This window comes from Abramis brama (genome assembly GCF_963993115.1).
Source record: "Abramis brama genome assembly, chromosome: 3".
NCBI classification, from domain to species: domain Eukaryota; kingdom Metazoa; phylum Chordata; class Actinopteri; order Cypriniformes; family Leuciscidae; genus Abramis; species Abramis brama.
Genome location: NC_139965.1, coordinates 48,885,340 through 48,907,962, shown reverse-complemented (window position 1 = coordinate 48,907,962; position 22,623 = coordinate 48,885,340). Strand labels below are relative to the sequence as shown.

At 38.1% G+C, this 22,623-nt stretch overlaps 1 protein-coding gene across 13 annotated transcripts in view; it reads right to left on the bottom strand.

Annotated features, from left to right (window-relative positions):
* LOC311079646 (receptor-type tyrosine-protein phosphatase delta) overlaps positions 1-22,623 on the bottom strand; it is a 687,052-nt gene that overhangs the window by 11,130 nt on the left and 653,299 nt on the right. For 5 of the 13 annotated variants that reach the window (XM_084109251.1, XM_084109252.1, XM_084109253.1 and 2 more), the window contains 10 exons: positions 20,760-20,920; positions 19,061-19,173; positions 15,835-15,876; positions 15,302-15,399; positions 11,229-11,352; positions 8,596-8,771; positions 6,640-6,759; positions 6,405-6,559; positions 1,323-1,608; positions 5-183 (listed from right to left, as the gene is read on the bottom strand). In XM_084109251.1, coding sequence (XP_083965377.1) covers positions 5-183; positions 1,323-1,608; positions 6,405-6,559; positions 6,640-6,759; positions 8,596-8,771; positions 11,229-11,352; positions 15,302-15,399; positions 15,835-15,876; positions 19,061-19,173; positions 20,760-20,920 — 1,454 coding nt within the window. Of the gene's footprint in view, positions 1-4; positions 184-1,322; positions 1,609-6,404; positions 6,560-6,639; positions 6,760-8,595; positions 8,772-11,228; positions 11,353-15,301; positions 15,400-15,834; positions 15,877-19,060; positions 19,174-19,373; positions 19,389-20,759; positions 20,921-22,623 lie in introns of all 13 variants that reach the window. The other 8 variants (XM_084109257.1, XM_084109258.1, XM_084109247.1 and 5 more) reach the window with 3 other exon arrangements.

The window sequence follows — 22,623 nt, the reverse complement described above, 5'->3', positions numbered from 1 at the left end:
TCACCTGTATCCATCAATAAAGCTGGCGTTGATGTAATCGGAGCCCTCAACTCCTCTGATTGGCTGTAGACAGACACGCGTGGACTCGTAGGGCATGATGTTAACCAGTCGGTTTTTGAATTTGTTGCAGGGCAGGTTGGCACTGATGAACCGTGAGGTGTGAGCTTTTGTGTTAGCTAACCGCTGCATGGAACAAATTGTAAACAACATTAAAAAAACAACAAAAAAAAAACTAAGTTTGTCTAGATAGTGATTTGATATGATGCTGAAGACGTATGAAATGTATTAAGGCCTTGTGGATATGTGGGTAGTTTAAAGAGTAATTTGAGATGCAGACTGAATGCTTTCAGATGTACTACTATTTACTAGACAGACACAATTTGCTAGGTGGTTGCTAGGGCTTTTTTAGATTTACAGACAGACAGATAGATAGATACATAGACAAAGATTTTCAGTATGTTGACATTAAACCAGTGCACGAACACAAACAGCGTTTCAGCAGATGTTTAATGTCTTTAACTGTTTTGAACTTGGTCATGAAAACAAGAGAGTTAAAGCAAATGTGAGCGAAGTAATGTTTAGCACTAGTGTGAGAACGGCGCAGGGATCTCTGGGCTCCTGAAAGAAAAACCACAGGCCCCACACTGTCTCTGCGGCCGGTGGAGAGAGAGCTGGAGAGCCGGCCTGTGGTGGCCTGAGACGGTCCAAACACCAGCAGCCAAGCCTCACCAGCGGGGTCAACTCCAGGGCCGGGGCTTTGCTCGCTGAGTGATCATGATGTGGCATGACATTCGATCACCTTCTTACTCTGGGTAAATAGATTTCTGTTTGACAAACTGCAGGCCGTGTAAAATGTGGCGGGGTTGAATAACAGAAGAGAGACAAGCAGCTTCCTGTGGCAAAGCTGGCGGTTCTACTGCAGTCTTTCCAGGAAGGAGGAGCCAGAGCTTGAGGTCAGATGTCTGTAAATATGTGACATGATCGCACCATTTCAAGGCCCCTTCTGTTCAGATGTGAGTTTGATCTAGAGTAATCAGATGAGTCAGTGGATCATGGGACACTAGACAGATAAACTAAACAAGATACTGCACTATTTTAACATCCTCTCTTTGCTAGTAGTGATGAGAAGGGCAACCCTTTTTTGTGAATTGATTCATCCAAACAGTTTGCTTCTATGAATAAGTATAAAGACAGACAGACCGATAAAATGATAGACAGACAGACAGATTTATAGATAGAACGATAGATAGGACGTTAGAACAAACGATGGATGGATAGATAGACAGACCTTCCGAGAGTTAGTTTGGTAACATCCATCTTACCTTAAACTCCAGCTCCATTCCGGTAACATTATCTCCGGACTCGATCTGCGTGAGCTTCTGGATGTAGGCGAACAAGTTCCGGGCAGGAACCTCAGTGGTCCCGCAAGTGACGGCCTCCTGGAGCGCGTCGTGAATGAAGACGTACTGGTCTTCCGTCTGGACCATGTAGTTCCTCTGTGCACGCATAAGCGTCACGTGACCGTAGATGTCCACCGTCTTCTCATGTTTAATTCGCTCCAGCATGGCGTCGATGACGATAAAGCAGCCAGTCCGACCCACGCCGGCACTGTCAGCCGCAACGGATGAGAAACAAGAATGTGTTGTGTAGTTTGTGTTAAGGTGCTTTGATTGGTTTCATTGACAAAGATCATGTTTACATGGTTGCATAATGCAATTGTAAAGAGATTTAGGCAATATAATAGTAGAAAAACGTGGTGTATGCTGAATTTAATCTCAATAAACAGGCATGTAAACATTTTAATCGCATCTATTCCATTCTGAGCAGTGCAAATATGCACATGTGACATTATCATGTGCAGATCCGTAACAGAGGTAAAGAAGGCATCATATTACTAGGGTGCTGAAGAAACTGAGTTCATGTTGACATGGATATAATGCAGTATTTTGATGGTCGAAAACATCGAAATGGATACTTTTTAAGCGCTTAATCGAAAAAATCTAATACATCCATAGAAATGTGTTCTGCATTTGTCACAAGTAGATTAAAACATTGGCCAGTAACACAGTGTGTGATTTCATCATTTGTGCAGTGCATTGGTGTTATGTGAAAAATGCCGGTAAAAATAACCACAATTCTTAGCGAATCATCAGAGTAATGAAAATTGCTCATGTCATGCCAACATCTTACTGCTATTAAGTTCTTACGCTGATTATTGGAAATAATCACATAGTCAGTGAGTGATGTGCCAAAGTTGCACTGTATTTCTGTCATAAACGTAAAACATTTGCCGCAGTAAAACAGTATTTAATGGCAGAGATTCTGCCGAGTGGATGAAGCCGTTCTTGACTCGGTTTGATTGCCGTACACTTGTGCTCGCTATCAGAGGAAAACAAGCCCTCCATTTAGCCTCTTACCCTCTCTAACCTCCATCTACAGACTCTAAAAGCCTCCATACTTTCCTCTTTCCATCACTTTGAAGAGGCCAAAGCTTTGCTAACTTCCTGAAGCGCCGCAGCTGACGTCAACCACCGACACCTGAGATCAGAGCCCTTCATTAAAGACTACATATGCTCATATTAGTGCTCTTCCTGCATTAAGACGTGAGCACTAACTAATGAGAATTCTTAAGCAACGACACACTTAAGCAGGAATAACACACACAGAACTTTCATTAATACATACATAAAGTTTCCAAAACCCATTTTGAGGAGCTCCCCGATAGAGACCATTCACAAAGTCTTATTCCAGATTCTAATTATTATTTCAGCTCTTTTTGGCCAAATTCCAAAGCAGCATCACATGTATTATTACCAGATAAGGCAAACCCAGAATGAATTGAAACAAGCATAAACCCATCCACTCATTCTTACAGACAATTTAGTGTCTCCAATAGACAACTGTATTTGGATTGTGGGGGAAACCAGAGCCTCATCCATTAACCTCAACCTCAAGCCTCAAACTTGCTTAGCTTGTGAGATCACACAAGATTGAAGATGGACAAGAATAAATATACTTAAAGGAATAGTTCACTTCAAAATGAAAATTCTGTCATCATTTACTAACCCTCAAGTTGTTTCAAACCTGTATGAATTTCTTTCTTCTGCTGAACACAAAGGAAGATATTTTGAAGAATGTCGTTAACCAGTGTTTTGTACGCCGGGCTACCTAATTTTGTTTCTTGCGTATGTTGCTGCATATGCGTGTGTCTGTTTCAGGTGTGAACTCGATTGGAGGCTCCGCCTGTCAATCTGCTGACGTAGGATGCTGACGTCTGGAATCGCGCCACCAATCGCCTGTCGTCGTCCAGTTTATGAATGGCTCTAACTTCAATGGTGACAGTCAAGATAGACTCTGGGTTGGGAAAGAGTATGCATGCACTGTGAGGACGGTTTTCTCGTTCGGGAGACCAGTCTGAAAGACTGATCGATGTCTGGGGGTGGCTTCACTGCTTTTATGATCTGACAGTTGGATCAGCTCTCGTTTGTTTGTGCCCGTGCCCTTGATACATGCTGGATGTGAATGCTAAATGTTTGTTATCATGAACTCTTCATCTCAGTCACTGTCCGTCCGTCACTGTGTAGACTGACGGGAGAGGTTGTGAGTCAGGTAAGCAGGTCGCGACCTACATTTGCACACGTAGATTCTATGAAATGTATTAGACACACTAGTGTTAGGAGTGGTGCTAATTATGTATGTTTTTGTTTGTTTAGTTAGTATAGGTTAGTTATAGCGTCTTGTACGCTGAAGATGTTTCTTTCTACATTTTTTTTTGTTGTTAGTTTAGTTCCATAACTTTAGTTAGAGGTTTTTCTTGTTATATTCAGTTTTTTTATTTAAGCACCACTCTCTTGCTCCTTCCTCTTCACCTGATTGTTTATTGATTTTTGCTCGTCCTTGTTACGTTGTACATATTGTAAATACTCATTACTTTATTCATTACTTCATTCCTTTATTTACACTTCACTTTATTGCAGATGAAGAATTAAAACCTTTCAACTAAGTTGTGGGTTGTTGTCTGTTCCTTTTCTTTTGCATTTCCCGTTACTGTCTTGACACACACATGCAAAACATTTGTTATGTCTAATAATATTCCTAGACTATCTATCTATCTATCTATCTATCTATCTATCTATCTATCTATCTATCTATCTATCTATCTATCTATCTATCTATCTATCTATCTATCTATCTATCTATCTATCTATCTATCTATCTATCTATAGGCCACATGTGGGCACTCTGCTCTCTAAGATATCGGCAATCAAAAAATTAAATATCGGTCGACCACTACTAGTAATGCAACAAAACCAGGTTTCATCTCCTTATTTTGTGTCTGCCTTGGGTGGGAATTATTTAAAAAAGGAATATTGTGACATGTTCATTCCCGGAAGAAAACTCAAGGCTAAATTCAAGGCGATTCAGAAACAGTGCTTACTAATAAAGAGACTAACTTGTGCTTTGTAACTTTACAGACCTTTTTCTTGCTCAAACAGCAGCATTACACACTAAAGAAAATTTAACGTAAAAGCAGAGTAGCATAATATGACCACTTTAAATAAACTAAACAAACTGACTTAAACTTAAACTGCCCTGAAATATCCACTGATTTTAGCAAGACTTTATTTTCTTTATGCAACATCAATTTTAGTGGTGAAATGTGATGAGGGTTTGTTCTTGACAGGTTTCATGAGATCTGCTGTGTCAGATTTACCCCTCACAAGGCCTCCGTCCGTGTCTTGGTCAGTGATCTCTGTGACATTCAATCATGCGATTGGATGGACTTTCTCTTTTGTTGCAATAACGGCTGACTGGCTGTGTGTCTGCGTCGACCCGTGGGTTACAGGTGACAGGGGTAAACACCCTCTTTACGGCTAACACTGCCCAGAGCGAGAGCACACGCGAGGCTATCAGCATCGATTCGCCAGATTTCACGAAAGCATTAAGCGTATGCAATATGAATGTTCATTCTGTGCTGGGCGAATCGTTTAACAGCGACAAATGCTTCCAGTGAGGTTAATTACCCACAAATGCTTTTGTTTTGCCTGACAAACAGCACATATAATCTCCTGCCCACACGTTAGCACATCATATGCGAAGCTTAAAACTTTCTCTGCTCTTCCCGAAGGATACGTCAACTTTCTGACACCAGCCACGAAATGAAAGAATTAGGTTTTTTAATGGTCAGGCGAGAGCTCGCGGAGGGGGACGGTGTTTTGGAAAGGATTAAAGTCTCGCTGTCGAGCCGTTATCTGATCTGAGCCGAAAGGAATTCAAAGTCTCCGTCCCAATGAATGATATTAATTCCTGTATTCAGCACGCAAGCCAGCTAGAGAAAAGAGGGGAAATAAGGATTTTTTCAATTTCAAGCGCTCCGCTGGGAGCTCTAATTAACTGCCGTATGTGTTATTTTTAAGGGTTTACTAATCCTTGTTTTCTATCTGGCAGTTTTCCGATGGAAGCTTGTGGCTTGTCTTTTTTGCGTGCCTCTTGCTGCCTGATGTTTTTTGTGCTGCTTTCGCTTAGAGGGGAATTTAACAGATGGTTTCATATCTGGGTTTTCCATAAATGCAAGAGTGCCTCATGTTCTGCCATGCACCAAAATCATGTTTCTTTGTACAGAGAGTCACAGACGAAGTGTGTGTTGAGACCAAGAATGGGATTGACCAATTCACTTTTTTCCCCTCGGTTTTCTACTTCAGATAACAGTACATTAATAGTTCTGCTGATCAATGAAAAGCATTGTCTTTACAACACCTGTGAGTCTTTTGTAAGATACTTTGCTTGAGTAATTAAATGTTTTACATAAAATTCATTAAGTGCTTAGCAGACATACAGTGGCCTAAAAAAAAAACCCCCACTACCATTTAAATGTAAAAAAATAAAAAATAAAATAAATAAATAAAAATAAATAAATATATCTTCTGTTCATCAAGGTTGCAGTTATTTGCTAAAAAATACAGTAAAACAGTTAAAGATTATTACAATTTAAAATATTAAATTTACAAATTATTTTTCTTGCTAAATTATTAAAAAATAAATATTTATTTTTATTTATTTAAAAAAAGGTTTTCTTGCCAAATATGTTTGTGGAAAAAAATATAAAAGGACAGCATTTATTTGAAATATAAATCTTTTGTAACATTATAAATATCTTTACTGTCACTTCTGATCAATTGAATGCATCCTTGCTGAATTAAAGTAATAATTTCTTTGAAAAAAAAAGACCCCACATTGTTTAATGGTGTACTATACGTAACAATAAAATATTCACACATTACCAACAATATATAATGCATATTACAATCATTGTTGGAGTTTCATAATAATTTTCATTGTGTTACTAATAATATAAATATAAATAAAACAATAATGTAAAAACAATGAAAGAGATCTCTTCAGACCTGCAATGCACCACCATTGGTCCAGCGTCTGGCGGGTTGCATGATTTGACCCTGCGCAGGAAGGCCAGGAATGGCGTGGGATGTTCCGGGACACCGTGATCCGGCCACGCCGTGAACTGGAACTGCCGCACCTCCCGCTTCTCGCTGGAGCCGTTCTGAATTGAAAAGTAAAACGCTCACAGCACAGATGAAATATTTCAGTTTTGGGTGAACGATCCCTGAAACACCCACATACCTTGTAAAGTGCAAACGTTCGGACGCAGTACGTCGCCAACTCGACCGTGTCTAGCAGTGTAACCTGAATGAGTCCGTACGTCTCTGTCCCTCTGTTTGGCCAGTACTGGTCACACTTCACCTGCAAACACACACACACATCTCCATCAAACATACATCAAGTCCATTTAAAGCAAGAGAATAACAGCAGTGAGCAACACAATTCCCATTTCCTGCTGACAAGCGGATTTCTCAACACACGAGCGGGTTTTCCATGAGCCTGACAGACGCTATAATTACTATCTCAAGCGCTCTGTCGCAATCATATTAAAGCTGGGGCCTTATTACCATTATATATGTTGGTTGCATTGTGAGTCGTTATAAAAGAGCGTCAAATTACTGTACGGCAGCCGCCCTGTCAGGAGGAAAAGAATAAAAAAGACAGAAAACACGGTTACAAAAAGAAAATCGACGTGCATCTTATGTTCAATGCTGGTCTGTCTAAATGCAAACAAGAGCAGGATCTGAAAGATTATATTCTGCTGATAACATATTCGTAAAGACATTATTTAGCTGAGAATATATTGACGCTGTACTCATTAAAATGCATCAAGACGTTCCAGCGCTACATGACTGAAACCACGAGAGGCTGCATGTTACGGCCACACAAAGACCGCAGGAGAGCTGCTTTATGTGACCCTCCAGTCCATCTTTAAAGATTAGACCAGCAAGACAGAGCAGAAGCATCAGTCCATGAATTCATGCAAAGGACAATTCACATCACAAAGAATAAATGCAGGAAAATCAAGAATTTAAATTCTGCAACTCATAATGGCAGCTGAAAACGACATGATGCTCTGTCTTGCCTTAGAGAAGAAATTAGAAGGAATCTGAGAAAACACACACGCACACACGCATCAATGGTGCAAAAAAGGAAAAGATTAAATGAAATGTGGGTAAAATCTGCAAAAAATGTGGATGACGTGGATTGTAATATTAATTAGACCAGCAATCAGTTTGACAAAAACGACAAAAGCTTTTAAAACTCTGTTTGAAAACAGTTCAATTTGCCAATAATTTATGTAATTTGTTCAAAAATAATGCTGTTATAGCTGTGCGCTTTTCACAAATAGGGTATGAAATAGGGCCAGAACAAACAGGCAGTACAAAAATATGCTTTACCATCAGAAAAACATCAGGAGGAGAAAAAATGTTTTTATTTGAGCTGTTTATGTTCTATTTATATTTTAGCCAAATAGTTTGCAATTTTTCCAAACCTGTAACCAAAGTTTAAGACATACAGTTTAACACCCCGGTTTGTGTGATTGTCAGTTATTTGCCAATAAATCTTAATGTGTTCATTTATTTCCCATAAATCAAGCATTTAGATTTATAAGATCTATATTTCCATGATATATGTTTTTCCTTAAAAACTTATATGCAAAATGTGTGACAGTTAACTTTAGTTAATAATTCATATTTCTTTACAACCATTATTTGAATATAAATTAAACACGTCAAAAATCATGGCTTTGTTGTATAATTTTAGATTAGGTTTATTTTATGTGAGATAATAATTTGTCAAACATATCTAATAGTTAATAGTAAATAGTCTAATAGTAAAAAAAATATTATTGTTTTATTGTTATTTGTCCAAAAATAAGCAATTAATTATTAATTTAAAAAACGGTACTGCATATTGAAACTGAATCCGGTATTGATTAACTGACACATTCTAATAGCAACAAACACGTGACAAAGATTATAGGATGTGAGTATGTATTTTAAATAATGTCAAAATGTTATTAATTTAAACACTTATCAATTTCATTGCGAGACAGCAGTATGCTTGCAGAGAGACTCCGTCCACACACTCTTCTGACTGATTTGTGATTGATTTGTCATGTCGGGTGTGAACAGACAACAGTGTAAGCTAATCAAATCAACAGATGAGTAGTAATGTCGCAGCAAATCGTACCCTGGATCTTTCCTCCAGTTTGGTCATCATGACAATATTTGCACTCCGCTGCTCCCAGATCATACGCCAAAAATCGCCGAAGGTCTCCGGCAGCGCGCCTTGTGTGGCAATGTAGGCGTTCTGTTTGCGGTAACCATCAATGTAGTTTGAGTTGATGTAATCGCTCCCTGGAATACCTGCGAAAACAACACAACATACAGAACACACTGAGAACAAGACGACTACGGAACACTGTGAGCTGTGTTTTTAGCACGTGCTAAAGTATTTAATACAAACCAAGTCAATTTTGAGATTTTGGTCTATTTTGCTTCCATAACATGTCTTCTTTCTAACTAGTGGGGGAAAAAAAACCCCATACAAAATATGTTCTCTCTGTTGACAGTGTTTTCTGATTTACGGAGTGATAAAAAGAGATATGCAAAATCCCTTCTGTAAAAAAAACTGTACCTCTAATATGTTAACCAAATCAAATAAATCACTTTGAACCTGGCTTTCAGATTTCTGTTCTAGAAATGTATGCAAATTAGTGCATATTCAAGTAGATTTACTGTCTTGTTTGCATATTTCAAACTTGTAATACAAAACAACTGTCTTAATGTACTGGGATTAATCAACTGGGTAAGTATAATGATCTTTATTAGTTATAATTCATTTCTGTTCACCTGTAAAAAAAAAAAAAAAAAAAAAACGCTTTAGATTGACTTTCATTTACAGACTTTTAGCATGTTCACTTTTTGTTCATCATACGTTTAGTTATCAAAAACAAATAATTTAAAAACATAACAGTTTTTCATTTGGAATAAACTGAATGTAAGTGAAGAAGTGTGATAAATCTGGAGAAAACAGAGCAAGGCTTGATTTCTGCTGTTAAAGGGCTGACAGCGTGTCAATGCTACAGCTCCAGCTCAGCTCACACATGCAACAGAGAGATAAAACTCATCCCAGCGTTCCCTCGTCCTCTCACTCGCTGTCCCTCCCTCTCTCTGTCTGTCTGTCTCTTTTCCATGTGAATTATTTCACTAAGAATTAATAAATTTATTTAAAACTCCATGTTTTTCATTTTCTCGTTCATTCTGTGACTGACAGGATAGAAAGACAATTAATCCTGCATTTCCTTCCAAAAGAGGACAAAAGAGAGACAAAATGACACATAGATATAAAAAAATAGTAATGAACAGATGTGTGTGTGTGTGTGTGTGTGTATTTGACCAGCCATGTATACTTGACACATTATGACTCTGTTCCAAAATCTAGTGAGCTGCCAACATTTTAAGGCTTCATAGAAAGGACAGCATGAACCAATAAACTATATTTTGTCCTTTTTGTCACGTAAAAGTAAATAAATATCTGAACATAATTAAAACAAGAAGCAAATTGTTTTTCTTAACCCACTCAGTTGTTTTCGCTAAATAAAACTTAAAAATCCTTTTCAGAAATTGAAAGCAAGCATAAATAAAATAAAATTTAAATGTTACTATATATATATATATATATATATATATATATATAAAAAAAAAAAATGAAATAATATTCAATATTACAATATATGTATAATTAAAACTATATATATATTGTGTGTGTGTGTGTGTGTGTGTGTGTAAAACAACGAAAGCACATACAATTACAGATAATACTAATAACTACAATTAAAATGAAAACAAAATATAATAACAAATGGTAAATATTATAATTAAAATATTAATAAGTACTGAAATGTTAAGCAAATTATATATATTAAAATCAAAATATGAATACATATTATAATAGAATATAAAGAACAAAACAACACAGAAAATTGGAAAATAACAAAAAATACTGGTTCCGAAAGTGATTTCTTGCAGCTTATTGCTAATGGCAAACTCCATTGGAATCAACTATGCATTGACTCAATGATGTTCCATTAGCATTATGATGCTTCCTTACACTATAGCTCCCAACACAGGCAGTAAACGTCAAGGGAGCTCACTAGGTTTACTAGCACAGCCACTATTTCTCCATTGTGCATCTCAGATTGTCTTGTCTCTTGTCTCAGACTGAATGTAAGCAGACCGGTGGAGAAGCCGCTCCATCAGTGTTTGTGGTGTGTGAATGAAGCGGGTATAGGTTTGATGTGGATTTTCTGCAGCAGTTCATCACTCTATTTCATTTCTCATTGTGAAACACAAAGCAGGCGCGTTTATCAGGGCTGGACACGGCAGATGGGCATTTACTTGTTTCATTGTTCGCTGGTTGAATCTGTTATTTGACAGTTTGAAGGGAAATTAGTTTTATTTTTGGGAATGATTTTTTTTTACGAGTTGAAAACGTTCAATATGAATGTGTAATGCTGCTGTAATGGTATGAACATCCTAAAAACAAAATACATTTACATGAGAAACAACAGCATAATATATCAAGACTTGTGTTATATACTGTATCTTGAATTAAGTTAATTTTTCTTACTTCATTTCTTAAGCATAAATCTGATCAAATGTTGTTTGTTTAGACATATTATATGTGTATAATTTGTACATTTATTAATTAATCTATTTGTAAAAAAAAATGACGTCATAACTTCGTTAGTTTTTATTAATTTCATGAATTGTTCTGAAATGACACAATGATCAAACACTAATGAGAAGAGAAGATCGTACCATCGATGGCGGAGAGCAGGACCCTGGAGTGATCGTAGGCGATGACATTAGCGTATCTGTTCTTTGGTTTATTCACCTCCAGGTTTGAATGCTCCCACGTGAACTGCTGACCAGGATCAATTGACTAAGGAAAAATGAGGAAAAACAGATTAATTAATGAGCACACATTAACCATCAGAGCAAAACAAAGTCACACAGATGCGTTTCATTTGCACCCTGCATATGCTAACCATTGGCTCAGACACAACATACTCTGAGCGTATCATGGCCAAAAATATCCATCTAAAATAGAAAGACCCGTCCTGACCCGTGCGGTTATGATCAGCATTCAGTGTCTGTAAAAATAGAGAGGTGACTGTAACGCGTCATATAACGAGAACGTTCAGAAATAAACGCTGGTGCTGGGCGGGGAAACGCGGGAAAAATCTTTATCACAAACTTATATCCTAGTATATATAAATGTGCAATGAATTATTGACACTGTCATTGTAGATGACACCAGTGCACATATGAATGAATGAATGAATGAATGAATGAATGAATGGATGGATGGATGAATGGATGCATGAATGAATTAAACAAATGAACAATCCATTGAGTAGCAAATGGACACATTTTTACAGAAATGAATGGATTAATGCACAAATGAATGCATGAACTAATCCATATATTTATTTGAATGAAATAATTATAAATAATTAACAAAAATAATTATGACAAATGTCTAGCAAATTAACAAAATAATAATTTAACAGATTAATGAATAAATTGACAAGTTAAACACATGAGTGGAGATGCACACATGAATGAATGCATGAAAGCATATATAATACACGTGAGTAAATAAAGTGATGAATAAATTAATGGATGAAATTAACTGAATAGGGAATGAATGAATGAATGAATGGATGAATGAATGGATTACAGAACAAATACAATTTAAATGAACAAATGCATTCAATTAACAAAAACATTAATATTGCACGAAAGAAAGAAAGAAAGAAAGAAAGAAAGAAAGAAAGAAAGAAAGCATATATAATTCATTTATAGGCAAATCAATTAAAGACAAATTAATGGATACAATTAACTGACAACATTTTTAGAAAATGAATGAATGAAATAACATAAAATTGGACAAATGAATGAACACATTAATAAGGACAGGGAAATTAATTAATTGTTGAAAAAAATGAATGGATGAAATGAAAAAGATAAAGGACTGAACAAAATACAGAATGAATGAATGAATGAAATGAAAAAGATAAAGGAATGAACAAAATACAGAATGAATGAATGAACAAACAGTTTACACAATGCAGTCCATCTCCACATATGACTCTTCCTGCAGTGATGCTCGTCTATACATTTCGTCAGGAAGTCATACGATTGAAGGTTTCAGCACTAAGCATTAAAAAAACAGGTGTCGGCATGAAAGCGCTGGAGAATGCGGGATGAGTCTGCCTGTGAAAGAGCTTTTGTGCACAATATGACCTCAGCGTCAGTCTTATGTGCAGTTTGCAATTTTTTCCCATTTACTTTAATAATGAAATTATTCGGTCTCCGCTGTGTCTTTTGAAAATGAAAAGATGATACGCATCTGCCTGCAAGCCAGCTCTCCTCGTTGACAAATTTCAAATTACAGTTTTCAGAGGAGCGTTGAATGAATGAAAATTGGTCCCGTAAGCGTAGAGGGGAAAGTAATGTCTTCATGCCTTGAATAGATTTTAAAGGATCACACAGAGATGTGCTCCCTTTCAAACGGCGCTTTTGTCCACTGATGTGCCCTTTCAAACGAGAGCCGACGACTGCAAACAAATCGCAGCCCCACTTGGACAAATTACACTCCAAAATACCAAAACGATAAACGCTCTGAGATTGTCAATAGCCAAGACAGATATTCCACATTTGCAGTCTGAGTTTGGCTGTTGAGAGAAGAGGAGAACGCTGCTGTTTTCGCAGTAAAGTGCTTGCGCTTGTTTGTGTAACAACCGGGGCCCAATATGAAGAAACGTAAATTGACAGTGGTGCTATTTTTCTACCAGGGCGAGTCGCCGCGCCGCACCATAAAGCGTCACTAAAGATGACAAATCTCCAGTTAAGCCGCGTCATTCTGCCCAAATCTTTTGAAACATTACTTGTGATCTCGCCCGCTTCATTGTGCTGCTGAAATTACTTTCCGTGCCCATGCAAAACCACCCCAGAATGACAATCCCGTATGTTTTAGCTCAGCTCTGGCAGTCGTCTTGGCGGAGCTCCACGTCTGACCTCATGCTCAGTAACCGCAGACTGAGGGGCCTGAAAAAAAGTGACGAAACCTTGCTCTCACGGCCCCGCTCCACTCAAATAACAACCCGTTGGAAAACAAAACAGAGCATAATGTTGCGATCTCAACGACACGTCTCTCCCAACAACATAAGATTACACCGAGAAACATCCTACCTGACCTTTCCTACGCTGGCGTGTTAAATGACAGCTGATAGGCAGCGGGAAATACGGACAGGAAATGTTTCATTGTGGTTGGCGGGGAGCTGTAAGCGTGACCGATACAATCGCATTTGTGAGCGTTGAACGTTCATCAGGTCAAAATCGAATAGCGGTGGTCCCTCTGAACGCTACACACGGCGCGCAGGAACGCTTGCCCAGGGTGTTGCTAGGGTGTTTCTTATCAAATCAGTGTGAGTAACAGTGATAGCGATGCTTGGCCTTAAAACTACCAGCAATAATGTTGAAAAACATTCGATTTGTTGTTTTAAAGCCTTTAACCATTTCAAATCATCTCAAATAAATCTGGGATTCAAATATAAAGTTTAAAAAAATAAGATTTGAATACTGCAAAATCATGCCCAAGAACATGACCATCTGTTCAAATCATTCTGAGTTAAACAAGACATTATTCATTCTGATACTTTAACACACTTTCATTCTCCTTTCACATACATATATTTCTACTCTCACACACTTACATTCTCTTTTCACATACATATATTTTTGCTTTCACACACCTACAGTACATTCTCCTTTCACATTCATATAATATTGCTCTCATAGTCACATATTTTAATGCACGCATTCATACATTTTGCTCTTATGCAAATGTATTCAAAGTATACATTTAATATTATAAATAATAAATGTATGTAAGAAGAAAATGTATGTCTGAAGAAAATATGTGTACATAAGAGAAGAATGTATGTATGTGTGAGAGAGAGAATAGTGGAACAAGAAGGCAGGTGAGGCGCGATCACGTTCAGCTTCTCAGCGCCACCGAATTGGTGCATTTTTTCAATAAAATACAGGTTTGTGTATGTTTTATTTCATCTATAAAATTGCTATTTTATTAAATGCACAGCAAACTACAGTGATGCAATGTCATTCAACTAAACGCATCTCTCCTTTCGGATGATGGAAACTTTTGATGCACTTTTGATGCAGCTTCACCCCAACCTGGCGTGTTAATCGCTGCAATTGTGTCTATTTACAATGTGATTTTGCAGCATTGAGTATTGTAGCCAATCACAGGCATTATTGTTGAAAATAATGGCCAATCAGAGGTGTTTAAGTTACCAGTTGGTTGTGAGACTCAGCTCAATATCCCTCAAAACACTGAATGAGTTTCTGTTTAGAGCCAGATTAAGTCCTACGTGCTCACAAATCCTCTCATTATAACAAACAAAGCGATTAGACACATTGTAATTTAAAGATTTATTGTGCACTTTTAGTCAGATTCATTGATTAAAATGAGAGTTTTTGCAAGTGTGCCAACCGTCAGTTTCAGTGATTAAGGGAGCGCTTTTTTTAATCGCTTTCTGTGTAATTCATTCGTAATTTAAAGAAAATGTATTTATTTTTCACTAAACTTTGTTACTTTTCCTACTTTAGTACAAAACTGCTGAACTTTGACAACTGTTTTTTAAACCTAGTGATTTTAGAATGTTAAAACTTTGCCATTATAGCAGAGAATACCTGGGAGAGGGGGGGCGGGGGGGGGGGGGGGGGTGTTCTTGGAGTAAAAGGGGTTGAGAACAAAAACTGTTTTTTCCACTGCAGAAAGTAACAAAACAGCTGATTAATACCTCATATTCCTGTGAAAACTTCAAGTTGTCGTTTGCTTTCAGGCGCTCGATATGATCAGCCAGCTCCATGACCGGAATGGGAGGGTGACTGGCCATCCCTACGGACAGGGGACAAACAAAGAGTCCTGATGTAAGTGCTAGCGAATCTGAGCATACACAGAGAGATGAGCATTATAGAGGATGGAGAATGTGAGGTTTTTATTTGGTCTGTATGATTGGACGAAGCAGCCACATGCTTGAAGAAAATGGACACAAAAGCCGCACAGAGCATTCCTAATGAAAAGAAGAATGTTATTCGTCCGCAAGCTTTAAAATGGTGGAAAGATGGAATAGAGGAGAACGTTAGGGGCTGGATATTAAAGTCAGAGCCGGCCATGAGTCTAAAGAATGCAACATATCAAACCCCGTCTCCTGCGCTGGTGTGAGGCAAAGCGGTGTGAGTCGATGAACGCATAAATAAATGACACAATCAAGAGAGCAATTGGAGAAAATGAACAGACACAGTGGCATATGTAGAAACAAGAACGACTAACTTGACAAATGGAGGTTACTGGGGTAAACCGATGTGGCTGAACCTGCAAAGGAAAAGGGTACGGGGATAAATCATACTAGCTGACGTTAAAACAAGCAAATGTGGTGATCGATACTACCGGAACTAAAAAGAGGCAGTAGAAACACAGTCTGAAATGACAATAGACAGTTTGGAACAACGCTTCAACTTTATATTTAAGTTTGTTAGTAAAAACAAATTCACGCATGCCAATGGCTAACACACGACAAGCATGCGGAAATGAGGATAACAAGATTGGAAGGGAAACCAAGAAACAGAAAAAAAAAAAAAAAAAAAAAATCAAAACAAACAAATGTAACAAGGAGAAAGAAGATGGCGTGCACATTTATCATGCGCGTGTTTGCTTGTTCTCTTCAGTAACAAAGGCGCATGTCTGTGAGAGAAAGAGCTTGTGTTTGCACTGCAGAGGATGCTTTTGAATAGTCGAGGAGCAGAAGCTGCTCTCTGATAACCGGTTTGCATAACAACAGCCTGCGTGCCACAGAAAAAGAGTCCGTACGCTTGGACGTGGCACTGCGGTTCTTTCATCTCTGGGCTGATAGAAGAGGGCATTAGCTAATGGAAGCAGCAGGAGAGAGCTGCCATCCACCGCCTCTCAAGACCCATTACCAGCCGCGGTGACAATGAAACTGCCATTCGGAGAAATGCGTCGGAGCGACATCAAGCACCCTCAAGATGAAAACTGAGATGGGGGAGGGTTGGGTGACCGCACGACGGCATCAAGGGTTTGAAGAGAGGAGGGCTAATGCAGAGGCCGTTCTCACTGAAGAGGGATCTTCAGCTGTCGAGAGCCTGCGTTCCCCTGCCTGAAGGGAAAATGGAGGATGCAAAGCTTCTCTAAGAGGCTATTTGCGAAAGAGGGGCATGAGTCCACTAATAAAGAGCTGCGGAGAGGATTGAGTGCATGGAACACCATTCTTGAAACCATGTTGCAATGCAAACCCGACACGTGAATACAGTATGAGTCCTGCCATGTTTGTGTTGTAGATGAATATCAAACCTCACACAGGCTGCGGTGCATGGATGGGAATCAAGTTAATGATTTGGATCCTCAACAACTTTTTTTCTGGCACTTGATGAATGGTTCAAGAAGAAAACCGAGCTTGAACCAGCTTGAGGTGGTTGACTAGTCTGCCAGACTACCCTGATGATGAGCACAAAACCACTGAAAGGTCCTAAATCAGACCATGACTCTGGGCTAAGACCAGCTAAACACAGGCTTTTAAGCTGTTTTGCTTCTGTCAGGTTTTTCCATCAAGATCAATAGTTGTGTTGACCTCGCAACACTTCCCACATTCCTCATTCATGCTTGTGTGCTTTCAAACACAATGGGAAGTCTACATGTGTATGCCTTGATTCCCCAACAAACTATATAATAACCAATGGCACTTTTAAGGGTTTTGGTTATCAACAAATGTCAATCCTCAGAATAAACTCACTAGCTATGTTTACATGCACCCAAATAATCCATTTATAATTGGATTGAGGAAATCCAACTGAGGGAAATTAGTTAACATACCTTGTGAGCTGTTATGAATTGTGTTGTGGGGGAAGTGAGTTTTTGGGGTTGGCCTCCCAAACCCTCTAAAACCATCAAAACAGACCAGTAGTGTTAAAAGTGTTGGAAGCAAGCTAACACCAGCAAATGCTGGTCTAAGCTGTTTTTATTAGAAAGGTGAACTGTTTCTCTCCAGTCCATCTGTCTTGTATTTGCAGCCCAGGTGTTTCTGACAGACAGATAGATGGACTCCGGTTCAGTGTGTTTAGAGCTAGTCTCGCTGGCACCAGGTTCTCCTCTGAGAAACTAATGGAGCAACTGTTGTCACCGCTGTTCTGCCCCTCAGAAAATAAATCTATAGGTCTTCACGGCTGGCCGCTCTAGAGCCGAGTGTACGTCACCTTGTTCACCAAGGTCAGAAGGGAGCAGCGCTTCACCGCTCGACAATTTCCAGATTCCTCTACATCTCGTTCACACTCCGCTTACTTCAAGCACAATGGCCTACCTACATGTGTGTGTATATGCGTGTCTTGATTCACCAACGGAATATACAATCACCAACAGAGGTTGTATTGAATATTCTGTATATGGTCTTCTTACGCTGGCTTCGGTTAGCTCGACAGGCTTTGCTCTTCAGGTAAACTCACTGAGCTGCTATGAATGTGTTGCTAGGAGTACTTGGGTCAGCGGTAAAGCTGCAATTCCTGAGTCCAGAGGGATTTCCTGCCCTTTTGTCTGTCCTAAAGCCACCTGTCCTGTGTGTTTGTGAGCACTCAGGCTGGTTCCTCAAAAGGTCTGCTCTCTATTTCCAGCTCCATATGGCTAACAGACCTTCGCATTACAACTTAAATATGCTAAGAAAAACAAGAGCACGGCTTTTGACCTTTCTACTCTGTTTATGTCCAAGGACTCATTTAAGACTGTGTTTCTGAATGACACAGAGGCGCCTAAAAGCTGACCAAGACGGTATCTCTGTTCCCAAAACCAATGAGCTGCCTTGTTGTCTACATAGGCAGAATCTATAATTGATCCTCTTGAGTCACTGATTTGACATATTCTTTATAGGCAGCACCACACAATTTGATGTTATCTTGCTGAAAAGCTAGTGACCAAGAAATATACAGAAATATCGGGTAAAACAGACCTTGTAATCTCCCTTATGGATGACATGTTTCTGAGCATGTCGCAATGCATTCTGTAAAGGCGAAATGCAATGCTGCCATACAATTTTAGTGAGGTGTTACTCCAGGCATTTTGAGCAGCCTTAAAGTCTACAGTGCACCAATGACATCATCCAAAATTCTGTCTAGGTAGGCAGCTCACTGGGTTTTGGAACAGAGCTAGTGTGTTTTAGACCAGTGGTTCCCAAACTTGATCCTGGAGTTCCCAAAAAATGCACATTTTGTTAGTCTCACTAATCAAACATTTCTGATTCAACTCATCAGCTTGTTAGTTATTATAAACACTCAATCCTGAAATAAGATCAGATAAGGGAGGCATCCGGAATTGAGAGTACCAGGGTTGGGAACCACTGCTCTAGACTATCACGCTCCTCATGATTCAATATATTATACTTCACTTTTTATATTATACTTCACTTCATGGAAAAATAGCAGGAATCAAAACCTTTTGTTGAAGCTTCTTAGGACAATGTGGTTGAGGATTTGTGTTTGGGTAAAGCCGCTCTTACCAGGAGTCTGAAAGTTCAGACGGCGTAGCTCTACGGGGTCTGTGGGGTGATGGGAAGGCATTTCTTTACCGCTGGGCAGACTGCCTTTCCTGGCCTCTGACTCTGCCCTTTTTCTGAAAAACAAAACCATAATACATAAAACAAAAACATAATATACTTAACAACAAAATTAACTTTGCTTGGACTATCAGACCATCACTGCAAGTGGTCAAGCAAACATGCTTGTGATCGAAATTGAAATGAGTGTTCAGTGCCCTCGACTGTGCCATAACCACTGCGTGAGTCTCAGGTACAGTTCTTCTAATGCGCTCACCTGTCTGGTTGACTGCTCCAGTGAAAGCAGCAGAAAGGGAGAACAGAGGTTAGTATACAAGACAAACACAGATCTCCTCATCAGTTCTACTGATATTCAGAGGGGTTTTAGCATTGTTCATTTTCATCTGATACATTATGTTAAGACATAGATCCACTGTTCAACTGAACGTAACTAAGTGGTGTGAGAAAAAAGTATTGATCTCACATAGTCTTGTTTTTCAATTAATTGTGTGTTTTTTATGTGTGCCAACAGGAATTTGGGTCAACGAAAAAACCATTCAAAATACTTTGAGAAGCCCTGACCTATCTGATGAGCAAAACTAATTATAAAACTAATAATGAATACTGTTCAAAAGGTTGGGGTCTGTAAGATTTTTGATGTAGCATCATGACTCCAGTCTTCATTGTCGCATGATCCTTTAGAAATCATTCCAATGTGGTGATTTGCTGCTCAAGAAACATTTCTTCTTATTATCAATGTTGAAAATAGCTGTGCTGCTTTTTTTTTAAAACCATGATAATTTTATAAATATTCATTAATAAATGGAATGGATTAAAATAACAGCACTTATATCTTTCTGAATAAAATTATTAGTTTCTTGGTAAACAATTAATATAATATAATATAATATAATATAATATAATATAATATAATATAATATAATATAATATAATATAATATAATATAATAACATTTTGTGCCTTTTCCAAGCCTGACTGAAAAATCTGTTTTAATACCCTGATATTTACAGGTTTGTACTTCACTTTGTACATGTCTTGACAGCAGGAATTGCTCATGTGAAACTGTTTGTTTGGATTGAATTGATGCATCATGGGCAGCGAGTGTGTTGTGTTGTTGACATTGCAATATTACACTATGAGATGTGTGCATGAGCCCGTGACATTGATTCTGTGATTAACAAATAAATCTGCCATCAGAAGACATCAAATAACCCTGGATATATGAAGGACCTCATCACAATAGATGTTCAACTCAATGCCTGACTGTAATTTTTAGCAGATGATCAGATCAGTCTATATTCAAATGAGGGCCACAGATTATTGAAGATACGTACAATGCATAACTGCATAAACACACATACACACACAATGGCTTAAAGTCAACAATCCAAATTACTTTCTTAACCCAAGTTTCAGCTCTTATTGAGAGCAATTCATCAGTAAATGTTATTCCAACGACCAGCTTGTATTCATAATCTTTCACCCTAATAGCTCAACAATTGAGTCCTTTGGATAATGTTAACCAACAGCCACCATACTTTTTTATTTTCACTGTTTCACTGAGAATACTGAAATACGTCGCATTATAAGTCAAATAATGTGCAACGGTTATTGAGAGTGTGTGTTTCTCCACGGTTTCTACCTCTTGTACAGCAAGATGGCGATGACAATACAGATGATGAAGATGACGGCCAGCACGGGCCCCACGACCCAGATCAGACCCTCCTCTTCATCGATTATGGGCTGTGGGTCGATATCAGCAAACACCACCGGATCAGAGTATGGACTTGCCGCGTACAACATCTGAAAGAAAACCCAAACAACGACAGTGTCATCTGAATCGCTTGATCAAGAAACCCTGAATTCACACTTTTACACCAAATACTATAAGTTTAATGGAACCCATTGTTTTTTTGATGTTGATTACTACATAAAACAATCGTTTCGTGTCCCTTGGCTTGTAAAAAGAGCTGAAATATTATTTAAAGTAACGCAAACAATGGGCATCTATGGTACGAGAGTAGCAGAGGGTTTCAAAGTCAAGTACTTCTATAGTGCTTTATACACCCTTACGAAACAAAAATATATTGCAATATACTAGAATTTATATTGCAATACATTAGAAAATATATTTCAATGTATCAGAAACTTCCTCATATATTTGAAAATATATAGCAATGTATGGATGGACAACCTATTGCTATATATTGATTCATATATTAAAATACATTGATATACAAACAAAACTGTATTACATTTATTGCATGTATGTTTATTGAAACAAAGTATTTTTTATGAGTTAAGCAAGCTCATGCATAGGTTTACAGAGAGATTGATTAACAATAGTCCAAATCAAATTTTTGCATGACATTCATTATATTTTACATTATATAGCCATATGGATGGGCCATATATGGCTATGTATTGATTCATATATTGTAAAATGTAGATGAGAGTATTATAAATTAAATTATCATTAACAGCAGCAATTACAACATTTTTTTTTTTTTTTGAGTCCACTTTGAATTCCCCCACATGACATTTCATCCTCAACATGACCAAAGTCCAACTTTCCAAGCGCACTCAGGCTACGTTTACATGGAAACGATCTGAAGAGAAAACGCAAAAGTGATCACTTTTTATTCTGCGTTTAGACGAGCGTTATCGGGGGGAAATCTGCGTGCATATGGTGACGCAAAAGTGTGTGAAATTCAATGTAGTATGCACTCCAGGCGGCTAGGTGGCAATGTGAAGCACTGATCGGTGCCTTCACTGTCTAGCAAACTTTTGCGTTTTTACCATTTAGACGGAAACGCGACGGTGGAGCGTTTTTAAGATTTCCACTCTGGAGGGTGGTTTCACTTTTTTGCGTTTTTAAGCTCCGAAAACGCTGTCGCCGTCTAAACGAAAGGCACATCTGATAAAATATTTTTACGTTTTCACCCGCGAGCGTTCTCGTGTAAACAGGGCCTCAATCACAGTTTTTGTTAAGAGAAGAAATGCTTTGGAGAAATGCTCTGTGCTGCTGCCTGCTGTTTCATCAGATCTGCTCTCATCTGACTCTCTCTCCCCTGCTCACACTGGCAGCGGCGCCAGCGCGATCTGAATGCGCCACTCCTATTGGCTCTTAGCACCATAACATAACACTGCACTAAAGGATTGTTGTCCTGTTTTTTCCACTGAGGGATTGTTCTGTTTTTGTTGCACTAAAAACTATTTTATTTTTTTACAATGAAGAACAGTTGTCCTTCAGCTGCTGCTTTTGAAATAAACCTCATTCAGTTAATATGAACTATATCGATGTCTTATTCAATCTATTATATTTTAAAATATATGACAGACATTGTACATTAGATTATTTCATATTTACCATGTATACAATATATAATATGATAATTATATAATATGTTATATAAATCAATATATTTTTCAACATATTTAATATATGTTCCCATATAAATCTGATTCTATTATCTTGTACATTGAGGTATATTATCGCATATAAT